A 21677-nucleotide genomic window follows, 5' to 3' on the forward strand; every position below is an offset into this window, starting at 1 on the left:
CCTACTCTACTGATCTACAATCAGACCTTAACAAGATTAATGATTAGTGCAAACAATGGCGAATGTAAATTAACATCTCAAAAACAAAAGTTGTTAGATTTACCACAATATCTAGTGCCGAACCTTGTCATTACACTTTGAACAGTGTGCGCATAGAATTGGCACCCATCATAAAATATCTAGGGGTGCATTTAGCAGCAGACCTCTCATGGAACAGTCACATCGATAGGGTTATCAACAAGGTTTCCAAATCACTTAGCTTCCTCAGACGTAACCTGCATTTAGCTAATCTAGACACAAAGCTATTAGCATACACTGCATTACTGCGCTCGAAATTAGATTACGCCTCTTTGATCTGGAACCCTGCATCAAGCATACCTATAATAAACTGCACATCTCCAACCAAAAATGTTAACTTTCAACACGAAAAAAAAAAAGGTCGCCATTCAGCACCTCCCTACAGTGCGCCAGCATGACTAACAGCCTAGAACCCCTCCCCCGCTCAGCTATCCTTCTTTTCACCCCCCCCCCCCCTCCCCTCCATACTTAAAAGAGGCTAGCTACTGCCCTCAGTCACCCCTGATGAAGGAGCCGAGTCGGCTTCGAAACGTTGGGTTAAAGTTAACATTTTTGGTTGGAGATGTGCAGTTTATTATAAGTCTTCAAACCCAACCAGACAGGTAAATCTGTCAAAATGTTTAGTTTTCAAGCATACCTAGTAACAAAATTTGAGTCTTTGCAAAATAAAGCCACCCAATTCATATCTAAGAACTACTAGTGATCAGAGAGTGTAGCCGAAATAAAAAAAGCTCTCAATATGGCTCTTCTTGAAAAACGGAGAATGCTTTGCATACTGTCATTTTTCTACAAATTATATTACAGTCATTCTTTCTTTGCTTTTTACCATATCAAGCCGGCTCATCAGATATTCCCAAGCATCGATCACAAACTGAAAGTCGAACCAGTCTTTGCTAGAACTAATCTCTTCTTTCATTCACCTCTCCTCCTCGCCATCCATCTATGGAATCTTCTCCCTGGCACCATTGCATCCGCCAATGATTACGAAGCGTTTCTAACCGCCCTAAAACGCCACTCCGAGCTGTAACCTTTATCCTTCCATTCTTTTTTTTTGTAATCTTGTTGCAGCACTACTTTCCAAGAAAACTTGCATGTTTATTGCCATGTGTCTTTATATTTTTAGTGCGCGATGCTTTTCAACATGGTGTTCCCGGCCAACGAATTGTGTACTGAACGCCCCCGCTGCTCATATGTCACCTGGACACCCGACATGGACCGTCACGACCCTTCAGCGCGAGCCTCCTACATTTGCGGGTCTCCATGGTGATGACGTCGAGGACTGGCTCGATCAGTACAATCAGGTCAGTGCCTACAATCGCTGGGACTCTGCCATGAAGCTTCTCCACGTGCCATTCTATTTAACCGCCGTGGCTAAGACCTGGTTCGTCAACCATAAAGATACCATCCCGGACTGGACCCACTTTACATCGCAGCTTCGGCAAATTTTTGGCACTGTTGGTGCCAGCCCAGCCATCTACAAACAAAAATTAGATGCGCGTGCCCAGCTGCCCGGCGAATCTTACACTTCTTACATTGAAGATGTCTTGAGCCTGTGTCGACGTGTCAACAGTGCCATGTCCGAGTACGATCAGGTCCGTCACATTCTTAAAGGCATCGGCTCCTTTGCTTTTACCACGCTGGCTGGCCAAAACCCTACCTCAGTCAACGATATCCGCACCACATGTCACCGTCTTGACGACCTCCAATCCCTCCGCTTGCAAGACGCCTGGGACCCCCGCCTTTCAACTGATGTGGACTTGCACTCTCTCATCCGCTCCATCATTCGCGAGGAGCTGCACGGCTCCACCTTACCGCCGCTGGATTCCCATCAGCACCGGCCTCCGACCTCGCCATTGCGTGATCTAATCAAGGACGAGCTCGCTTCCGTCACTCATCCCGCAGCGTCCGAACCATCTGTGCCTCTTTGTGCGCCCACGTATGCCCAGGTCGCTGCGTCTCCTGCTCCTCCCGTCTATGCCTCACATTCGCCGCCCGTACAGCCGACTGTCACCTCCTTAACCCAGCGGCCCGCAATGTACCCAGCGGCTTGGCGGCCGCCTTCGCCTCGCCCTATCTGCTACTACTGCGGAATTCGTGGACATGTTGCCCGCGTTTGTCGTCGGCGTCAGCGCGACGAGCATAACCAGTTTGGTACCATTCGCAACAACGAAACCTACTCATCGCGTGGTTACCGCCCTACTTTTGCCTCCAATACTCCTCATCACGACGACACATACTCATCGTTTCCTTACCGGCCAACGTTTCACCCCAACGATCCTCCCCGCTTCTTCTCTCCATCGACCTCTCCCGACCGCTCGCCGATTGTATGCTTGTCGCGCCGCTGCTCCCCGTCACCGTTCCGACGCTCTTCATCGCCTCTACGTCCAGCCTCTCAGGCACTTCAGTTAAACACTCCATGCTGCGTTACCCGACTACCTAAAAAGCTGTGAAGTTTTAACACAGCACAGCGCAACCGTCAGCATTACCCTGACTTCCTTTAACAATTTACAAAAAAAATTCCCGCCAAAGTCGTGAGTTCTGCCATTGCTACTGTCATCATAGCAAAAATCTACAAGAACATGCCAATATTTTTATACTTGTCTCCAACAGTAGACTGTTCATTTAAGATACAGCATGCCATGATACAAAATGGGTTTGCTCATAATTCGGCACACCCAGTCATACTAACGGATGTAGAGTTGAAGATGAGATGCATCAGGTGGCTCCAGAAATCATACTGAATGTAAAGTCAAAGTTACTTAAACCTCCGCAAGAGCATTGTCTGGTCAATCTAGAAACTCCATTGGCATTCGACTGCAGAAAGCAACAATTCTATAGCTCTAATGGAGCAATAGCAAAATCTCCGCTTTTTCAAGCACCACTTAATTTAACAATTCAGACTTCCTAACAATAAAGGTATATTAAACAACTATAGAGGCGAAACAGCACAAGGACGAGAGAACAGGCAGGGCACAGTGTTGTTCATCTTAGATAAGCTGACAGTCTTGTTCCTCACCAAACTTCCGCCGAAAGAGTGCCTGAAAATACACTTTGGTACCATAGCGTAAAAATGACCTCATTCGTTTTGAGATGCACTGTGCATAACTATTCACCACTTTGGAAAAACGTCAAAAGCAGCTCTCTTTCCGATCCGTTTTAATGCACACTGAGTCAACTACCATCGAAATTTTCTACGCCCATCCAGATGCACTTCCACAAGGCCAATTTCAATGATCTTTGAGTAATGAGCATGCGAGCCGACAAGTGGTGCCAGGGATAAGAACAAGGAGTTAAGGGGGGTCTTTGAGCAGAGATTTTTTTGAAGTATTTTTATCACAATCTAGAAGCTCTCTAAAGTGCCTGTTTCTAAAATAATAGTGTCCTCGGATGAGTATTTTTTCAGATATCAGCAATTAAAGTCAACAATGAGAGCATTCTGGCTCATAAAAATGCCCCCAGAATCGCGAAGTTCAACATCGCGCTCAGCGAAAATGGCTTCACGGAGAGCGGCCATTTTGGTCTCGTTCGAAATCTACATCCTTCTACTATCTGATTTTAGCGGGAAACTTTTCTCCGGCCAGCAACCATGGAGCTGTGCGGCTTCAAAAAAGAAAAACAAGATACGCACATGGCATTGGTGCTTTCGCATCACGTATGGCGAACGCCGACTCCCGATTGGATGTCAGGAAGCGTTGTCTGCCAGACAAAAGCGCGTCAGTCTCCATTTTGACACGTTGCACCGATAGCCACTATTTCTCTTTGCTACAGTGATACGATGGCTGGTGGGCATCGCAAATTCCGAACGGCTCATGCCTTCGGCAAAAAACGAAAAAGACGACCTCGGACACGTGATGAGCCATCGGATGGGCCAGCGCTGGTGACGAACAATGCAGCGAGCCTTTCCAGCGCACCCACGGAGGGCACGGACGCGTGTGCCGCAGCTGACAGTGTGGAACAAACAGTGCGCGTCGACACAGCATTTCTTTGCTGCGAAGAAATAGCAGCGGTCGAACATCAGGTGAACGAAAAACAGCGATGACTTTCTGAGATGTCAGCAACTCGCCGTAAGCAGTCTCTTCTGGCTTCATCCTCCGCCAATGCGCCGCACGTCGAAACCAACGGAACGGAGTTCACCATAGTAAGCTTAGCAGCTGTGACCGAACTGCTTCGTTGCGTGCAATGCAAATTGTGCGGCAGCCCTGAGAGCCTTTCGAAGCCAGGGCGAGAATATGGAATTGCAGTTAAGCTTGTCCTGAGCTGCAGTACCTGCGGAAAAATGAGAGCTGGATAGAGTTCGCCAAGGGCCGGTGAGGGTGCTACCTGCAATCTTTCGAGGTAAACGTGTTCGCTACTCGTGCAAGCAACAACCAGACTGTGCTGAATAATGTTTTTTTCCCCTCTAAACATCTCTCATTGTGGAATGCATTAAAAAGACGTATCAAGATTATGTAAAAAAAAAACATAATCCTGCAGCTCGGAACGCATCTGCGCTTGTGATGGGGAAGTGCGAGGCAGCCGTGGTGTCCCTCTACTCGGACCTGAACTTTGCAAATCCGGGAATACAGCTGTATCATTTGATGGAACTTGGCTAACCAGACGTCATTCGTCGCCTATTTACGTGGGAACTGTCACAGAACTATTTACGGGATACGTGCTTGATTTCGTGGTATTATCCAACTACTGCTTAGGATGCCAGCTCCGCCCCAAAGATGAGGACCCTAAGTATCAAGAATTTAAAGCCAGCCAGCCACAAGTGCCAAAAAAAACACTCGGCAAGCCTGGCCAAATTGAGGCGGAGGTTGCGAAGATTCTTTTTGGCCGATCTCTTGAAAAGCATGGACTGAGATACACCAGTTGTGTGTTGGAGACAGTCAGGCTTTCAATAGCCTCCAAGAATAAAAAGTATATGGCTACTTGAGTACAGAGAAGGAAGACTGTGTGAACCATGTTCACAAAGGGATGGCTGCAGCCCTTCTGCTCAAAAACAAGGGAGAAGGGAAGCAGAGCCTTGGTGGCAAAGGGAAACTGACCGGAGACCTCGTAACAAAACTCTCCAATTACTATGGCACGGCACTCAAGGCACACCAAGGCAGCATTGATGAGATGCAAAACGCTGTTCTTGCAACGTGCTACCACGTTATCTCAACAGATGCAAGCCCAGACCCCTCAAGGTGTCCAAAAGGCGAACAGTCTTGGTGCAGCTTCAACAGGGCATTGGCAAAGCAAGAAACTCCACCAAAAGGCAAGTACAATCTGCCTCCACATGTTGCACAAGCCTTGCTGCCAGTCTACGTGCGCCTCTCTGGCAGGAAACTGCTGGAGCGCTGTCAGAGAGGGAAAACACAGAATGCAAACGAAAGTCTGCACTCTGTCATTTAGTCACTTGTACCAAAGATCAGGCATGCGTCACTATTCACAGTGGAGGCCGCTGTTGCTGAAGCGGTACTAAGATTTAATTCTGGCAAAGAATGTGCCACTGAGGCAATTCTGAAGGAGCTGAATATCAACAGAAGCAGTGTGCTGCTTCAAAGATGTGTCGAGAAAGATCAGCGCCAGCCCAAAGCATCCGACAAGAAGCACGCAAGTGCCGAGACTTTCCGCCAGACCATGAAGAAGCGTGTAAAAGAAAATGACTGATTATGTGCCTGGAGGGTTCTAGCACAAAATGAACCTGATTTGATGCCTTAATTTGTTGAAAATAAATTGAGGCTACGCTTTGAAACTGCTTTCCTTGTTTTCTCAAAACCGTTTTGAAGCGAAAAGCCTCACTACGCGGGTCAGAGCCGAGCTTCGTGTGAGCCGAACTGGTGACTTATGCGCATGCGCGAAAACGGGCGACGTCACGCGCCGCGCAGGTGCTCGCTCCTCGTCGCTGCCGCAGCCGTCGCCGCCGCCGACTCCATCGCCCGACCTTTCGGCGCAGCCGCGCGCTACTGCACATGTGCATCATGTGCATGCGCAAGGAGGCTATACAATGCGCTTGCCAGAGAATAGGCGTGCGCACTCGACATGGAAGGGAAGGAGGGTGCGGCTGCTGCTAGACTATGCAGAAAAGCTGAGAAACTAAATTCATCCGATCCAGAAGTACTCGCTTGGGAGTTGGCTGCACAACAGCGAAAAAATGATAAAACCAAAGCTAAACGTGCAGCCGAAACGCCTGAACAATGGGAAATACGCCTTGCTAAACGACGTCGGATAGAAGCCAAAATGCGTGTCTTGGCTGCATCTTCAGCCAGCAGCAGCCAAACGAGTGAGAAAGAGGAAACAAGAGAATCAGAAGAGGAAAATCCCACGACTCGCCGTTACAACGACCACGTGGTACGACTTAGTGAAACTGCGAGTGCGACCCATTCGGCCTATAGATAAACAATGTATACAATACCAGCTAAGCTACGAAGCATAACCATGACGTCAAACCAAGCATAACTGAAGCTTTTCGCTTGTATATCCAGGCTTAACCAGAGCTAAGCCACTGCCTAACTTTTTTTTTTACCACAACATGTGCTGTTGCCCAGGGTATATCTTGATGTGCTGATCGGATCTTAATAATTCTTAATGCATACGAAAGCTTATGCATTCTTCTGTCCAACAAAATAAAAATAGTGCTGCTTTTCATTACAGAAATTTAATTAATTTAGCACTTTGAAGAAAAATTTGGGTCAATTGATAAGCATCTTAAAAAAGCTATAACTTTTACACTTCTGCTGCGAAAAATATTATTGTATGGTTGCAATCTAGGGTTACTACATAACAAATAGACATAAAATTCCTGTCATTCTTTATTGCCCAAGTAATATAAAACTTGGGCGCAATGTTCATTCATAAACAAATTAATATCTTGCTGCTGCTGATGATGATGATGAGTGAAGGGTGGTTTATTAGGATGTGGGAAGCACCAGCGACGAAGGCTCTTGCACAAGAAGTACAGTCACCGACCGATTTTTCGGACTCGAAGGGACGCGGAAAATGGTCCGAACAATCGAACAGTCCGAAAAAACCGTCAAGTAGAAAAAAACCACTTTATTGAGATGAAATCGACTTAAATGTGTCACTGATTTTGCCTCGTGACAAATTTCTCTTGCTGGCAACGATTTGCACCTGTATTTGCGCCAAAGTTGTGCTTTCACTGTACATGCTAGACAGCAAGGTCACCGCATTTAGTTGGAATACTTCCCACGCTTCTTCGACAGGCCTGGCGGGGCCATGTTGTCCACAACCCGAGTGCGCACCACACCGCTCGTCAAACACACGCAAAGATAAGGCACTTTTCGTTCAAAGCGGCGCAACTGCCAGACAACAAAACGGCGAACGGATGTAACTTCGTGAAGACTGAGCGCCACTTGGTCGATGCGGTCAGAGGAACCCAAATGACGAAACGACGAATGGAAAACATATGAGACCCGCCGCGGTGGCTCAGTGGTTAGGGCGCTCGGCTACTGATCCGGAGTACCCGTGTTGGATCCCGACCGCGGTGGCCGCGTTTCAATGGAGGCGAAACGCTAAGGCGCTCGTGTGCTGTGCGATATTAAAGATCCCCAGGTGGTCGAAATTATTCCGGAGAACTCCATGACGGAACCTCTTCCTTCCTTCCTTCTCTCAATCCCTCCTTTATTCCTTCTGGCCGAGATGTGAGATAGCTCCTGCACAATTTCCTTCCCCAACAACCAATTTTCAACGTACCTCTGTGTTGGAGAAACTCCGCGCTGGAGAAACTCCAGCACGTACGGGACTAGCAATAACTGCCCGCGACGTCGGCGACAAAAACAAGTTGACGGCGATGACAATCTGGCTGCCACCTCGAAGGATGGATGGATGGATGGATGGATGGATGGATACGGCTGAACCCTTTAATCGGGCGGTGGCTCAAGCCACCTAGCCATGTCTTGTGAAATTTTACCCCTGTCTTGCTTTTAGCCACCAATCAGATAACCTTCGCTTGGTTACTTCTAATCTCTTAAAATCCACTTTCCCTTCACTAACCCTAAACCCCAATGCCTTGGGTAAGTCAGCCCCGCTGCCTTCCACTGTAGGGTGAAGCCCTTTACAGAAAAGTATCAAGTGTTCAGCTGTTTCCTCCTCCTCTCCGCACGCAATGCACAAAGTGTCTATCTCCTGGTACCTGACTCTATACGTCTTAGTCCGCAAAACTCCAGTCCTGGCCTCAAACAACAAAGAACTTCCTCTACAATTATCATAGATATTTTCTTTGACAATTTCCTGTTTAAAGGTCCGGTATGTTTCTAGTGCCGATTTCGTCAGCATCCCTGTTTTCCACAGAGCTCTCTCTGTTTCTTTAACCTTTTTCTTAACCGATAATTGCTGATTTGCCCCCTTACTGCTGTCCACATATTTGCTTGTCAATTTTCTAGTTCGCTTTCTCCATTTCGTGTCAACATTCTTTATATACAGGTATCTGAAAACTTTCCTAGCCCACTGCTTTTCCTCCATTTTTCTCAATTGTTCCTCAAATGCTATCTTACTGCTAGCCTCTCTGCTCTCGAAAGACGCCCATCCCATATCACCCTGTACCCCCTGATTTGGTGTATTTCCATGTGCTCCCAAAGCTAACCTCCCTACTCCCCGTTGTTTAATTTCTAGCCTTGCTTGAACATCTGGCCTCATACACAGGACCGCATTACCGAAGGTCAGGCTAGGGACCATCACCCCTTTCCAGATCCCTCTTACCACCTCATACCTATTGTAATTCCACAGTGCCCTATTTTTCATGACAGCTGCATTCCTACTAGCTTTATTCATTACATATTTTTCATGCTCTGTCAGATACTCAGCATTGTTATTTATCCACACCCCAAGATACTTGTACTCATTCACTACTTTTAGCACGAACTCCTGTATTCTATGCTCGCCGCCCTCTTCATTAAATATCATGACTGCAGATTTTTCCTTACTATACTTGAAGCCTAATCTATCTCCCTCTGTACTGCATATGTCTAACAACTTCTGCAGGTCTTCCTTGTTGTCAGCCATTATCACTATATCGTCCGCATATATTAGTCCCGGTAATGTCTGTTTAATCAATTCCCCTTGCTTGAAAAAAGATAGGTTGAAACCTAGTCCGCTCCCATCTAGCTTGGCCTCCAAACCTTGCAGGTACAACATGAACAACAAAGGGGACAGAGGACATCCTTGTCTAAGCCCCCGCTCTATCTCTACAGGCCCCGATACATTTTTTTCCCATTTTATGAGCACTCTGTTACCTCTATATATATCTTTTAAAAGATTAATTACTCCATTTTCCACATCCAATGTGCCCAATATGTCCCACAAATGCTAGCAATAAGGGCCTATGTTCCTTTTCCGCAATTTCTATACACTGCGACAATGAAAATAGATTGTCCTCCAACCTCCTTTGTTTCCGGAACCCATTCTGTAGTTCCCCTAACACCCCCTCGTTCTCCACCCAAGCCTGCAGTCTATCCTTTATAATTTGCATCACCACCCTGTAAACCACAGATGTCACTGTTATGGGGCGATAGTTACTTACGTCTGCTTTGTCCCCCTTTCCCTTATATATCATGTTCATTCTACTTAATCGCCCTTCATCGGTGTCAGAGATTGCAGGGACCTCTACTGGCAACAATGAGGTACCACACGTATGTCAAGCCAATCCAACTGCAGCGTAAATCCACCTCAATCCCAGATGGCACCTTTTGTGCCGGCGAAAAGCCGATAAGATGGTCGATTTTGGCCCACAGGCAACTGAAATTAGTCCGAAAAATCGAACTTTCGGACTTTTGATGTCCGAAATATCCGTTACGAATATTTATGTCCTTCTATGGGGTGACTGACGGCGCCTCATCGAGGTCTGAAATATCCTACAAGTCCGAATTATTGGAGTCCGAATTACCCGTCGGCTACTGTAATCGATGAAGCAACGGGGCGAGAGGCAGGGTCACAAGGAGAAGTTCTCCAGCACAAGCGTCAGCCGGCTGCCTCAAGAGCTTCATCGTCATTGGCATATACGCGTGATCATCTTCATTGCAGCAATATTAAGGTCCGTTCGATTCGCCTGCACTCCCTGCACCAGTTCTGTAAAGTTCCGCAGCGGTGCCGCGAGCGTGCATCGCCAGTTCCAGCAGTTCAAGTGCTGCTTACTTCCAAAACGAATGGTCGAGTGCAGGCCTGGTCGTCTGCTAGCCTTGGCGTCGCCACCAAATTGCAGCCAGCAGTGTGGCGCCCAAATCAACGGCCGCCAACATCCCGAGCACATCGCAGCGAAGTGTTGCCATGAATCAGTCTCGATGCAACCTTGCGGCAGCTAAGTGAAACGCACGTGTGTTCTTTTACAGAACACGACTGAGGTGCGCGCGCGCCGACTTGCATGCTAAGCGGTTGTTGCAACAACGCATCATGCGCTGCATGCACGTGTTTACTTTTTAGTTAACATAACCGGCTTCGAGTACTAATATAACTTTATTAGTAGAAAGGATCGATAGACGCCGGTTACAAGTCCGTCGAGAGCACGATGGTCGAGAGGTGCAAGGTGCCCGCGAGGGACACCTCCGTCGTCGCCTTCTCGGGTGGCCACTCACGTTCCATAAGAGTCGGCGGGCCCGTGTGAGGCACTGTTGTCATAATAATAATAATAATAATTGGTTTTTGGGGAAAGGAAATGGCACAGTATCTGTCTCATATATCGTTGGACACCTGAACCGCGTGTGCACTTACATCGCACAGCACACGGGCGCCTTAGCGTTTTTCCTCCATAAAAACGCAGCCGCCGCGGTCGGGTTCGAACCCGGGAACTCCGGATCAGTAGTCGAGCGCCCTAACCACTGAGCCACCGCGACGAGTGGAATAATTTGAGTATGTACGCCGTTTATCGCAAAACGCAAGCCATCGTCGCGAAAGCCGTCGTCTGCTTCCATGGCAGCTACAGCTGCACCATTTCGGCACCGACCATTGAGGAGGTGCACAGTTTTCCTGCACTTTCCTGAACTAGACGTGCACAACGTCTGCACTTTTTTGAAACGAATGGCGTCATGCAGACGGCGCCATCTTGCACCGCTGAAACGAATGGCGAAGTGCAGCACCGCGAGAACCAGTTCACGAAGTGCAGGCGAATCGAACGGACCTTTAGTTGATGAAGACAACAATGTGCAATGCACAGCGCGAGAATCTGTTGCAGTGTAACATGCGGCGTGATCAGCTGCGGCGATAACATAGTGCTCTCATGCAGTGGCCAGCGAAGCTGATTTGTTCACGCCACCGCAGGTTCGAATCCCAGTCATGGCAGTATCTTTCTTTATTTATTTACTTACTTACTGATATAATTATTTATGGTTTGGCCAAGGTCACTCTCAAAGTCAAGCTTCACACAAACTTGGTGACCGGGTTTGACCTCGTGAAGTGCTTTCGCACTAAAAGCTATTCAAACATACTTCATAGATCAGCACAATCCACAGACAGTGATGGCGGGTCGAGGCAACAACGAGCATTTCATTTCAGAAGCATCCACTTCTCAGCAGCAAAGCTGCCACAGATGAGTGACTGTCTTTGTCGCAGTGACTTTCGCATACGGCGAAACAGGGACGAGAGCGCGAAGCCCCCATCGCTGCAGTGGCGGAGAGTACGCCGTTGACGAAGAGGTGCATGCTGAGATCTATGAGGCGATGAGCTTGCATGTCGACTGCTAGGTTGAAGAAACTGAGGAAGTCCACACCGAGAACAGCTTGCGAGACGTCAGCGATAATGAAGATCCAGCGAAACGTGCGGCGCAATCCGCGGTTAAGCGTCAGGGACCATTGGCCGTACGTGCAAGTAGCGGAGTTGTTGATCGTTTGGAGCAGGGATGTCTGTTCGTCGCGACGGCGATCTGCCCAAGAGGCCACTATGATGCTGACTTGTGCTCCCATGTCGACCAGGAAACGAGTGCCAGTGATCTTGTCCGAGACGTAAAAGAGGCGGCATGTCCGTCCACCAGCACCACTTGCCACTGTCAGTGGCCAGTCGCAGCGTTTCCCAACCAGGAGCACGGGTGTGTGCGCTTGCGGGCAGAGCTGCCGAACGTACTGTGGTACCAGCAGACAGCCGAGGGCGAGGTGGCTGGCCGTGCGTCGGATGGTAGGAATTCCGGGGAGCGGCGGCGTGGCCTGAACCTTGGCGGAGAACGGCGCGGCAAAGGCGCGAGGACAACGAGCCACCTGGCAAGAGCATCAAGTCGACATTCAATGCCGGCAAGCTGGGAGTCAGCAGTAGTAGTTTGAGGCAGAGTGGTCATAGAGCTGAAGTTGGGGTGCCGTGAGCAGTCCCCAAAACGGTCAGCGAGTTCGGCGAACTTGTCCAATGAGACATCACATGCAGCTACGAGGATGGGGACCATGTGTTGGGGAAGACGCTGGAGAAACAGCTCACACAGAAGGGTGTCATGCTAAGCAGTGGAGTCTCCAAAGAGCTGGTCCATGCGACGGAGGAGCTGCGAATGGGGGCTGTCACCAAGCTTTGTAGTGCTGAGGAGCTGCTGGAGTTTGGTGCGCTCGGATGCGAACTTGCGGTCAATGAGAGCTGCCTTCAACGTGTCGAAGGGTCGAGCCATGTCTGGCGAGCTGATGACAACCACTAACTTCTCAGCGACGTCAGGAGGCAGGGTGGACCCGAGGTGGAGGAACTTGGTCTCCTGGCTGGTGGTACGTCGCAGCTGGAAATGCGCCTCAACCTGCAGGAGCCAGGCGCGGGGGCTATTGGGCCAAAATGGCGGCAGGCATACTGGCTAGAACGCGGCCACCGAAGCACCGAGAGGCTGAGTGCTCGGGGGCGTGTCGCTGCCAGTAGGAAGAGCCAGGGGAATCCATGGACGAGGATGGGGCTGCGTGTTCGAAGCCAGGTCACCAAATCTGTCGGAGCTAAGGCGAGGAAGAACCATCTCCGACAGCGTTGAGGTTCGAACTGTTGATTTGCGCTGCTCGCGCTGCTGCGGCCCAGCCCAGCTTACTCTTTCTTGTCCGGCGCCGCATGTCATGGCCTGCGAGCCGACCACAGCGCGAGGGGCACTACACATTCATAGCTACTACTGTGGCAGCACTTGGGGGGGTGCTTACTGGTCTCAATTTTCACAACGCAGTAAGAGGAGTAAACAGGCAAAATGCAGTGGCACACCTCACAAGAAGAGAATCAGTTTGTTTACATCTGACTGCTGGACAGTCTGCGGACCTGTCATTTTGACTACTGAATAAAACTCAAGTTTATAAACTGGTTACTGTAGTTTGAACTACAGTAATCCCTCGTTATAACAAAGTCAGCGGGACGGCGAAAAAATTTGTTATAAGCAGCAATTCGATATAAGCGACCACCTGAGAAAATCTAAAGCAGTCGAGCTTTAATTGCACCGCAACAGCGTGGAAGTCAAAATACAATGTTTTCAGTGAAGCAAAACTTCATTCAGGTGCAAAAAAGGCAATGAGTATTGGCTGTTTCAAGTTCTTACCGGGCGCTTGCAACCCCTGCTCTAATCTGACCAAGCATTGCACGAGGCCGGCCGCAGTCACCACCCAGAAATTCAACCTTCGGGGTATTTCGAATCGCGAAGGCCGTGGCCGCTTTTGTGTGGGGGGGTGTCACGGAAATGCCGTGGCTCGAGTCTAAGGTTGTGTTTGTTGTGCTCAAAAAATGATTAGCCGCTCATTGTAGGTACACAGCGCAATCGTGAAAACTGAACGGTTTTGCAGTAGGGGGTTCGCATGATTACGGGCAGTTTTTTTTCTCCCGAGGTGTACAGCTGTGAAGTTTGCAATTCAGTTTTTCAGCAAGAGTTTTTCAGCGCACCGTTGTTGACGACACTGTGCTAATTCTACGGTTCGAGTGTCAGTGTTAGCGCAGAGTCGCGTCCGCGCCATTGACAGATGTCTAGGAACAAAATTCAATGACCCTGCCAAGCATTTAGACCATTTGTCTAGTCGGATGGCGCGAATCAAGCATGACCGGCTCAAGAAAACCGCCGGGGAAACACCGTGGTTGCGTTGACCCGACATGTTGACAGCCCGACTCGCCGCTGGCGACGCTCAGCTTTTTCGTGTTTTCGGGAAGTTATCGGTCGATTTGCACCATCAAAAGTGCAACAAAGCTAGGGGCGGTGTTTTATTGCGATGCAGGCCGATTATGACGAGCGGCAAGCAAATTTCTAGACCGGCTTCCCCAAAACCGTCTTCCCAATTTGTTAACGTAGCTCCTCGCGTCGAACACGACAAAGGGCATGCGACCAGCAGTCGCTTGCGACCAGGCAGCAGCTCAAAATCACTGATGTTCGCGCTTGCCAGCGCGACCTGCGGGTCACCTTCTCGTTTGAAGTGAAAACTCTCCAAAATGACGTTCGCGCGCTTTCGAGAGTTTCATCTGCTTTGGCCAATGTGAAACAGTTAGGCTTAACAACGACTACAGCAGCCAGGGAGCAGCTCAGTTTGCTGCCGAAAGCGCACCTCGCTTGCGACTCGCAAGCGTGAATGGGCTCATAATCGGAGGGACACTTCTTTCTTTTGTGCTCTTTCCTTCTTTCTTTTCTTTCTTTTTCTTCTTTCTTTTGTGCCAGGAATGTTCTTTGGAGCGGTAAAGTTTTGCTTACCGAGCGCATCCCTTGGAATGCTACGGCGCAAGTGTACCCGCAATCTTTTGGCTACTTTTCGGCATCCACAAGACCGCGGTTTTCTGGCATCGCAAAGCATTATGAAAATTTTATTTTCATTTGGATTCTATCACTGGGGACACCAGTGATGCGACTGCGACCGATTTGGGCGTGCTTCTGTTCGCATCCGCTGCAAACAGCTGGGGGCACTCGGCACTCGCTTGGTACCCGTTACTAGGCAGGTCATCGGTCGTAGGTTTGGTACTTTTATGGCCTGTTCTGTGCCTGCCGGAGACGTAATTCGTCGGCGGTATTAATTTGTCACTGCATGCGCAGAAGAGTCCCCGCCGCGGCGGCGATACCTCCGCTCGCCACTTCGCTCTAAGCGGGTCAAGCTCTTCATTCGCTTCGAGTAATGCAGCTTAAAATGCATGCGTTTGGGTTGGGACCAGAAGAAATTTCGAATAAAGCGATATTTCGAGTAAAGCGATTTCGTTATAATGAGGGATTACTGTACATTCAACTCCTGCCGCCTGCTGGGTACACACCGATTTTTCTCGAATGGGTACAAGTCATTGCCCGGCCTGCTGCTTGGTTTCCAAGGGTGGATGGCTCAAGAAAGGAGCCTCAAAAATTACTAAAAAAAGACTATCTTTATTTGTTTTGAGTTTCTATATATAATTTTTTTTGTCAATGTTCAGCGCATGCAAGGCTGCTCTCAGGCCCCTTGAGATTTCAATGGTCCCTTGCAGACCTCCAGTGAGTCGGTCCCGATCAAGTTCAATGGTCACTGAAATCAGTGTGGCACCGGCCGATCCCAATTGAGCTGGATGTCCAGTAACTCAATGGAGATTCAAATTGCCCATGTGACAGGGGTCTTAACTACCTTGACTACGCACCACGCACACTCCAAATCAGTCGGTGCGGGGCACGTACGTTCCCAGCGTGGTTTTTCTTTTGTCAGTTGTCACCGCACCCTTGGTTCTGCACGCTCCTTGGATTTCCCGTAAGAATTGCTCCCGGAAAACGGGCTTGATGCCAGTGACGCGGAGGCGCACGAAGCTCCCGTCGGTGCCGTGATGATGGTGCTTTGGTCATCAGTGAACGACGATGACTGCGGCATGTCGAGCATGTCAGGTCGGAGAATTCATGTACACCGACAATCCAGTAATGACAAATCAAGGCCTCACCCACGAGGCGATCATGGCAACTGTCAAGGTGCGGACAAGCAACAAACAGGAACCTATCCAAGTTGTAATACAGCAGTAAAAGCTCGTAATTCGACCTACAGTAAATCAGGAATCCGTATGATTCGAACTGTCAGCACAACCCTGGCCAATGTCCATGTAAATCTATGGCGTCGTATGCTCGCTAATCCGATCATTACGGGTCTCACACCGGTTAATTCGAACGGGCTCCCGAACGGAGGCGGCATCCAGGTATGACCAGCACGGCAAGCGATCGACCAAATAGCCCTGTTCAAGCCTGAATTCTATGCTGGAGAGTCATCCGTGCACCCAAGTCGTGAGTACAGCGCCAGGCATGATGACAAACACACGGCCCCGTCTCGAAATAAGTCAGACCGCATAGTTTCGATTTCATTTTTCGAGCTTCGGGCAAGCCCTTAGCATCCAGCTAACCGAGCCCTGCTGCGCACCATTTCGGGCGCTGATTGGCGCGATCACATTCATCCGCATGGTTCTGTCTCCAGTGCACCGAAATTGCGCGCTCGTCACGTGCCATTCGCTGTTTGTGCAGTGAAGCCTCCTCATTTGCGACGCTGCCGCTTGTGAGGGGTGTGACGCAGTAGTGCTGGAGCTCCAGCGCTTGCGTGTCGCACTGCAAACATTGCCGGAGAGGCCCTTACCATTTTTGTGCAGTTCTGCTTCAACGCTCTCGACAATATGCATGCAATAAAGTATTTATGAAAATTTAACCAAAAAAAGAAATAATAATTGTCGCGCTGTTCTCATCTCAAAAGCACGCAACCATTGTCCAGTCTTTCACCAAGCAAATATACCGTGATGGAATCGGTTGTTGTTAGTTTTTCAGGATCATTCGATATATTAAACATTTTTCCGGTCACCTGAAGTACGAATTAACAAGCTTTTACAGGCATTAGAAGAATCAAACCCCTCCGGGTCTACCCTGTCAATAAATGCTCTAAAGTTTGTCACCTTTTCTTTTTTTGGCACAACCCAGTTATAACAAGTATCGGTTATAACAATGGCACTTCAATATTGTTATAAGTGGGTTTGACTATATGCCAAAACTTCAAAAATTATAAAGTTTAAATATTTTTCGATATAAAATGTTTATTTCAATTAACAATTCAGAATTATCCTTTTAATGATGGAAATAGTTTTCTCAGCACCTACTTTTGAGCCGTCCTACACTGTAGGATACTAGGCAAATTCGCTACCTGCTATGTGTGGTTAAGCTTCACACATTTGACATCATAAAGTCACATTTCTCATCATGCACAGTGGTTTCCTTAAAACAGTGCACAAAAATCCAACTCAAAGCATACTTTTTAGGCTATATAACTCATAGTGTAAGATATCTGAAAGCACATTGGTAGGTTTGAAATAGTGTGCAATGTATATAGGCCACTTTAAAGAAAATAATAGACTCTTGAAATAAGTATGCTCACCCAGATATGAGGTGCAAAAACAAAAGACCGCATTCTTGGGCCGTACACATCCCTTTTTAATAACGAGCGCCGGGTGGCAAACATGCTCGTTTATTTTTACTCTTCACATCTTGCAAACTGCACTCTTTTTGTTTCCACAATGTTAGCCTCCCGCCACATGTGACTCTGCCATATCCTGGACTGTATCAGTTTTTCCTGGGAGTGTGCTCTACCTAGCAGTGATGAATTAAGCACTCTAAGCACAACTGGGGTGCTTTGGGAACAGTAAATAATATTTCTCAAAACCATTAACTTGGTAGCCTGTCCTTCAGTTCATCTGTCGTTCAACACACTCTTGCAGACGGGTTTTGTCAACTGCACTGCTTTTTTTCTGCAATTCAGCCATGATGGGCATCTTTGAAAACAAAAGAAAATGTGACCTCCCAGATGTCTTGACTCATTTGACAAACCCTGGTTCGGTGTTGGGCATTAGAATATCCAATCACTGGGAAGCTTTGTACATGACTCTGTACAAGCCCATTAAAAAAATAACCGTTGCATTGCCTGAAAGGGGTGAAGGCACACTGAGAAAAGAGGCAAAAAGAAAAAAACAGCACTGACAACCAAGTGGGCAGCGATGGAACAGCAGTTATGACCGCCCACAAAACTACTGCAGCATTTGATGCTAAGCAAGTTTGCCTTACATAGCTCCCCAGAGCTCGCAGCACAACAAATATGCTGTGGGACTCGAAGTTATCAATTAGTGGCAGTTGCTCATTTGAGTGATAAAGCTGTGCAGAAAAAAACTGAAAATTCTGAGTTAAATGTCACTTGATCTGCAAGGAATAAATCTTGTTGCTTTCAGTATCTGTACCCTGCTTTATTTGGAGCAGTAGAGGGTCTGCAATGCTTGTACTGACAGTCATTTATACTCCAGTCAACATCACAAACTTTAAACAAACAAGGGAAGGAAAATGAGGGGCTCGTTTTGACATAGATATGAAGGAAGCCAACAGCCACGGAAGCCAAGGAGCATAAGGGAGTGTTTTTTTGTTTTAATATGTGGCGATCAATGGGAGATCAATAGTCTAATAATTTCACAGCTTAAAAACAATTGATTAGAAAGCAGAAGAAAAAAATTGGTAATGGTTTAGCTTTGGTTAAACCTGGAGTGACGCGATAGCTACAGCTGGCCGAGTGGAACTTGGTCACATGACCAATCACGTGATCAGCCACGGCGCCGCGCCGCCGGCAGCTGCTCCGCACCACGTGACCAACCACGTGACAGCGTGGCGGCGTTGCCACCGCCACAACGCCGCCACGCTGAAGGCTCGAAATGCTACCGTAATGTAGCTATCGCTACAAAAGCAACGAGATGCCACCGGTGGGTTCTGAACGACCTCTAAATTTTGCAAACTGGGATACGGCGACGACTGTGCAATCTTCTGCTTATGTTGAATGTAACCTAACTTTGCACATAACCTAAACTTGTTAGCTCAGACTTCACATCTACTCGCCTTCTTGTATGCTCTCATTTTCTGCACTTCTCTAAGCACATGCTACAAATGAAGCAGCACAAAATGAGGCGCATTCCTCTGTTGTTAATCCATATCTTGACATCACTGATGCTCTGTGCCCCTCCTTGAGTACCCCCATGTTGGAAAGAACATTCCCAACTGAGCACACCCATCTCTCACAGAGCATTTCTCTTCTCCAGGGACAATGCAAAACATGCTTCTATCATCAACACAAAATGGCACTTGTTTATGCCTCCTTCAAGAAATGCACAGTAAAGCAAACGACAGGCACACCTATCACAGGAAAGCAAACGACAGGCACACCAATCACAGGGTCACAAACAGGATACGCACCTTGTCAAACTTCATGGCAACAAAACCAGCGCGGCACACAGAACACAAAGGGAGATAAATAAGGCTTTCCATACCTTGAAAGCGAAGGACGCAGTGACACTGCAGCAGAGCGAGGTCACCTTATTTGAAGGTATATAACCTCTGTACACTGTACATCACTGATGCATCAGTGATGCATCAATGATGCACAGTGTGCGGAGCCCAATGGTCCTCTGTCATCCTTCTCTTTCTGGTGTTCCACGTTTCACACTCCTGAACTGTGCAGTCAATGCATGGTGCAAAGGCATAATGCAATTGCCGCAGGCTCTGCCAGTACCGCAAGTACTGCAGCACAGAACTGAACCAAGAAGTGACAGTGAACTCATAATTTCTGTGCTCAGATGGGTTTGTTGCTCACCTGTCATTGGGCGGCACCACGACGGGTTCTCGGGCGGCATCCTCCAAATCACGCTTTACCTGGGCCTGTTTCAGCCTGAAAAGCAAAAGCCACACAATTTTTTTTCCAGTAAGAAAAGAAAAAGTAGCCATAGCTCCAGACAGCGCAAGTAATGCGATGTCATCACTAATTAATACTTAACACAAGTACAGTTTGAACAGCATGACACTATGCCACAAACATGGTAGTATTTTAATTACTGTGATGTAATTAAAGTAATTCGGGTTATAATAAATTACTTGTACGGGCCAGTAATTTAGTAATCTAATGAACTACTATGGGGCAGTAACTTCGTACGGGGAGTAATTTACTTTTGAAATTACTTTTATCAAAATAAAACTGCTTTTTGTTTTGGCTTCGTTTTGGTCTCTTTTGCTGGGTAGGGTACCTCAAAAGCAAGAACAATGCGTGGCAAGCCTGGGCCGGTAAAAGGGATTGGCACGTAGACAAAATTAAATAAGACAATGCGTCCGAGACCCTTTCGCTGCCTAACGAGGGGTAGGCAGGTGTGCAACTCCAAGCATAAGCCTCTTCCAATCAGCAAGACGCAAGGCCACACAAGCGAGAGAAGGCAGCAGTGTGCGCAGAGGTGCTCCCATAGTTTCGTCGGCCAAGGGGACAACAGTACTCTCAATACCACAGGAGAGGGGGACAAGCGAAAGTGTGCATGGCTCCCAAGCGAAAGAGAAGCAATTATTAACTCTCTTCAGAAGCTTCAAACACAGCAAGGCCTCTTGAGCACAGTGAAAGGGAGGATGTTTAGCCGCGGTTCTGCTTTCTTTTCTTCGCACTGTCTTAATATTGTAACGGGCCCTGGTATAAAGAAAAAAGAGTGGGCAAGGGGGGGAATAGCTGACACTGGGACAGAGTTTGGCAGGCAGACAAAAGAATGTGCGCGCGTTTCGAGTGAGAATTTAGTGAATTTTTTGCTCACTTTTCTTTGGGAGATTTTTACCTGAGAACATTATACTTCTGTCACATCAGCACTTTCAAAAGCAACTGGGTCAAAATCCTTCAAGATTCCCCATTTCTATCCAACCCGAAGAAGTCAGGCCAATGCTACATGGCAAGCTCGATAGCCATCAAGAGGTTCCATCATCTCACACCAAGGTGCTGTGGCACCACCATTGCCAGCAATATTAAATTAATTTCATTGTTTTGGACAAGCTTAGTTAAATTCATGCACTTTTGAGCAAGCTGGTGTTGGCTGTATTAGTATCGTTGGCAACAATGGATCGTCCCACACGACTTGCACAGACAATGCAAGCAACACTGACGCTACCGGCGCCGTGCCGGCCTGTGATGAGCTCACGATAGCGATGGGTGAGGCAGTAGAAGTCACCAAGCGAAGACTGGAACACTGATGACATACCTGAGCGGAATCCAGCACAACTGACGGCAGCTAATTGGGCCGGCCTAGAACTGTGAAAGCTTGGCCTTTTTTTTATTTTTTCTTAAGACATTTCGGCCTGATCTGAACTTTCGTCGATCGCCCATTGCAAAGGGAGGGCCACAAACATCATCAGAAGCAGCAGTGTTTTGTAGCCCAGCTTGCAATTTTTAGTGCAAAATAAGTTGTATATTTTGAACCGGCATATTTTTCACAGATTATCCTTAAAGGTAACAGACTGGATTCCTAGGGAAAGAAAGCATAGCAGGGGGCAGCAGAAAGTTATGTAGGGAGATGAATTTAAGAAGTTTGGTAAAAGGTTTTGCTGGGCGAGTTGGTTCATTTTACTTGAGGAGACGGTTGTAGTGCGACAAAAAAGAACTTGTCCCATTCATCTTCGGTCCCTTGTCTTTTTTGCTGTGCTACAAGCATCCCCTCAAGTTAAGAAGTTTGCCGAGATCGGTTGGCTGCAGCTGGCACAGGACAGGGTTAATTGGAGAGATATGGAAGAGGCCATTGTTCTGCAGTGGACGCAGTCAGGCTGATGATGATAATACTGCTCTGAATTTATTCCCCAGCGTGCTGCTGCGAGCGCTCCGTGTCTGAGAGTGCACGCAGCTATCTTGAGAGAGTTCCACGCTGCTCTGTTGAGTCAATGTGCTATTGGCTCGATGGCCATCAGAGATGCCCGTGTA

At 47.9% G+C, this 21677-nt stretch overlaps 1 protein-coding gene and 1 pseudogene across 3 annotated transcripts in view; one reads left to right on the forward strand and one right to left on the reverse strand.

Annotated features, from left to right (window-relative positions):
- The window catches only part of Atg16 (Autophagy-related 16), a 187409-nt gene that overhangs the window by 107645 nt on the left and 58087 nt on the right, over window positions 1–21677 (reverse strand). For all 3 annotated transcript variants that reach the window (XM_077657219.1, XM_077657221.1, XM_077657220.1), the window contains exon 7: window positions 19554–19628. In XM_077657219.1, the coding sequence (XP_077513345.1) occupies window positions 19554–19628 (75 nt within the window). The remainder of the gene's footprint in view (window positions 1–19553; window positions 19629–21677) is intronic.
- Window positions 4575–5737, forward strand: LOC144124503 (uncharacterized; annotated as a pseudogene).

This window comes from Amblyomma americanum, chromosome 3, assembly GCF_052857255.1.
Source record: "Amblyomma americanum isolate KBUSLIRL-KWMA chromosome 3, ASM5285725v1, whole genome shotgun sequence".
In the NCBI taxonomy this organism is placed as follows: domain Eukaryota; kingdom Metazoa; phylum Arthropoda; class Arachnida; order Ixodida; family Ixodidae; genus Amblyomma; species Amblyomma americanum.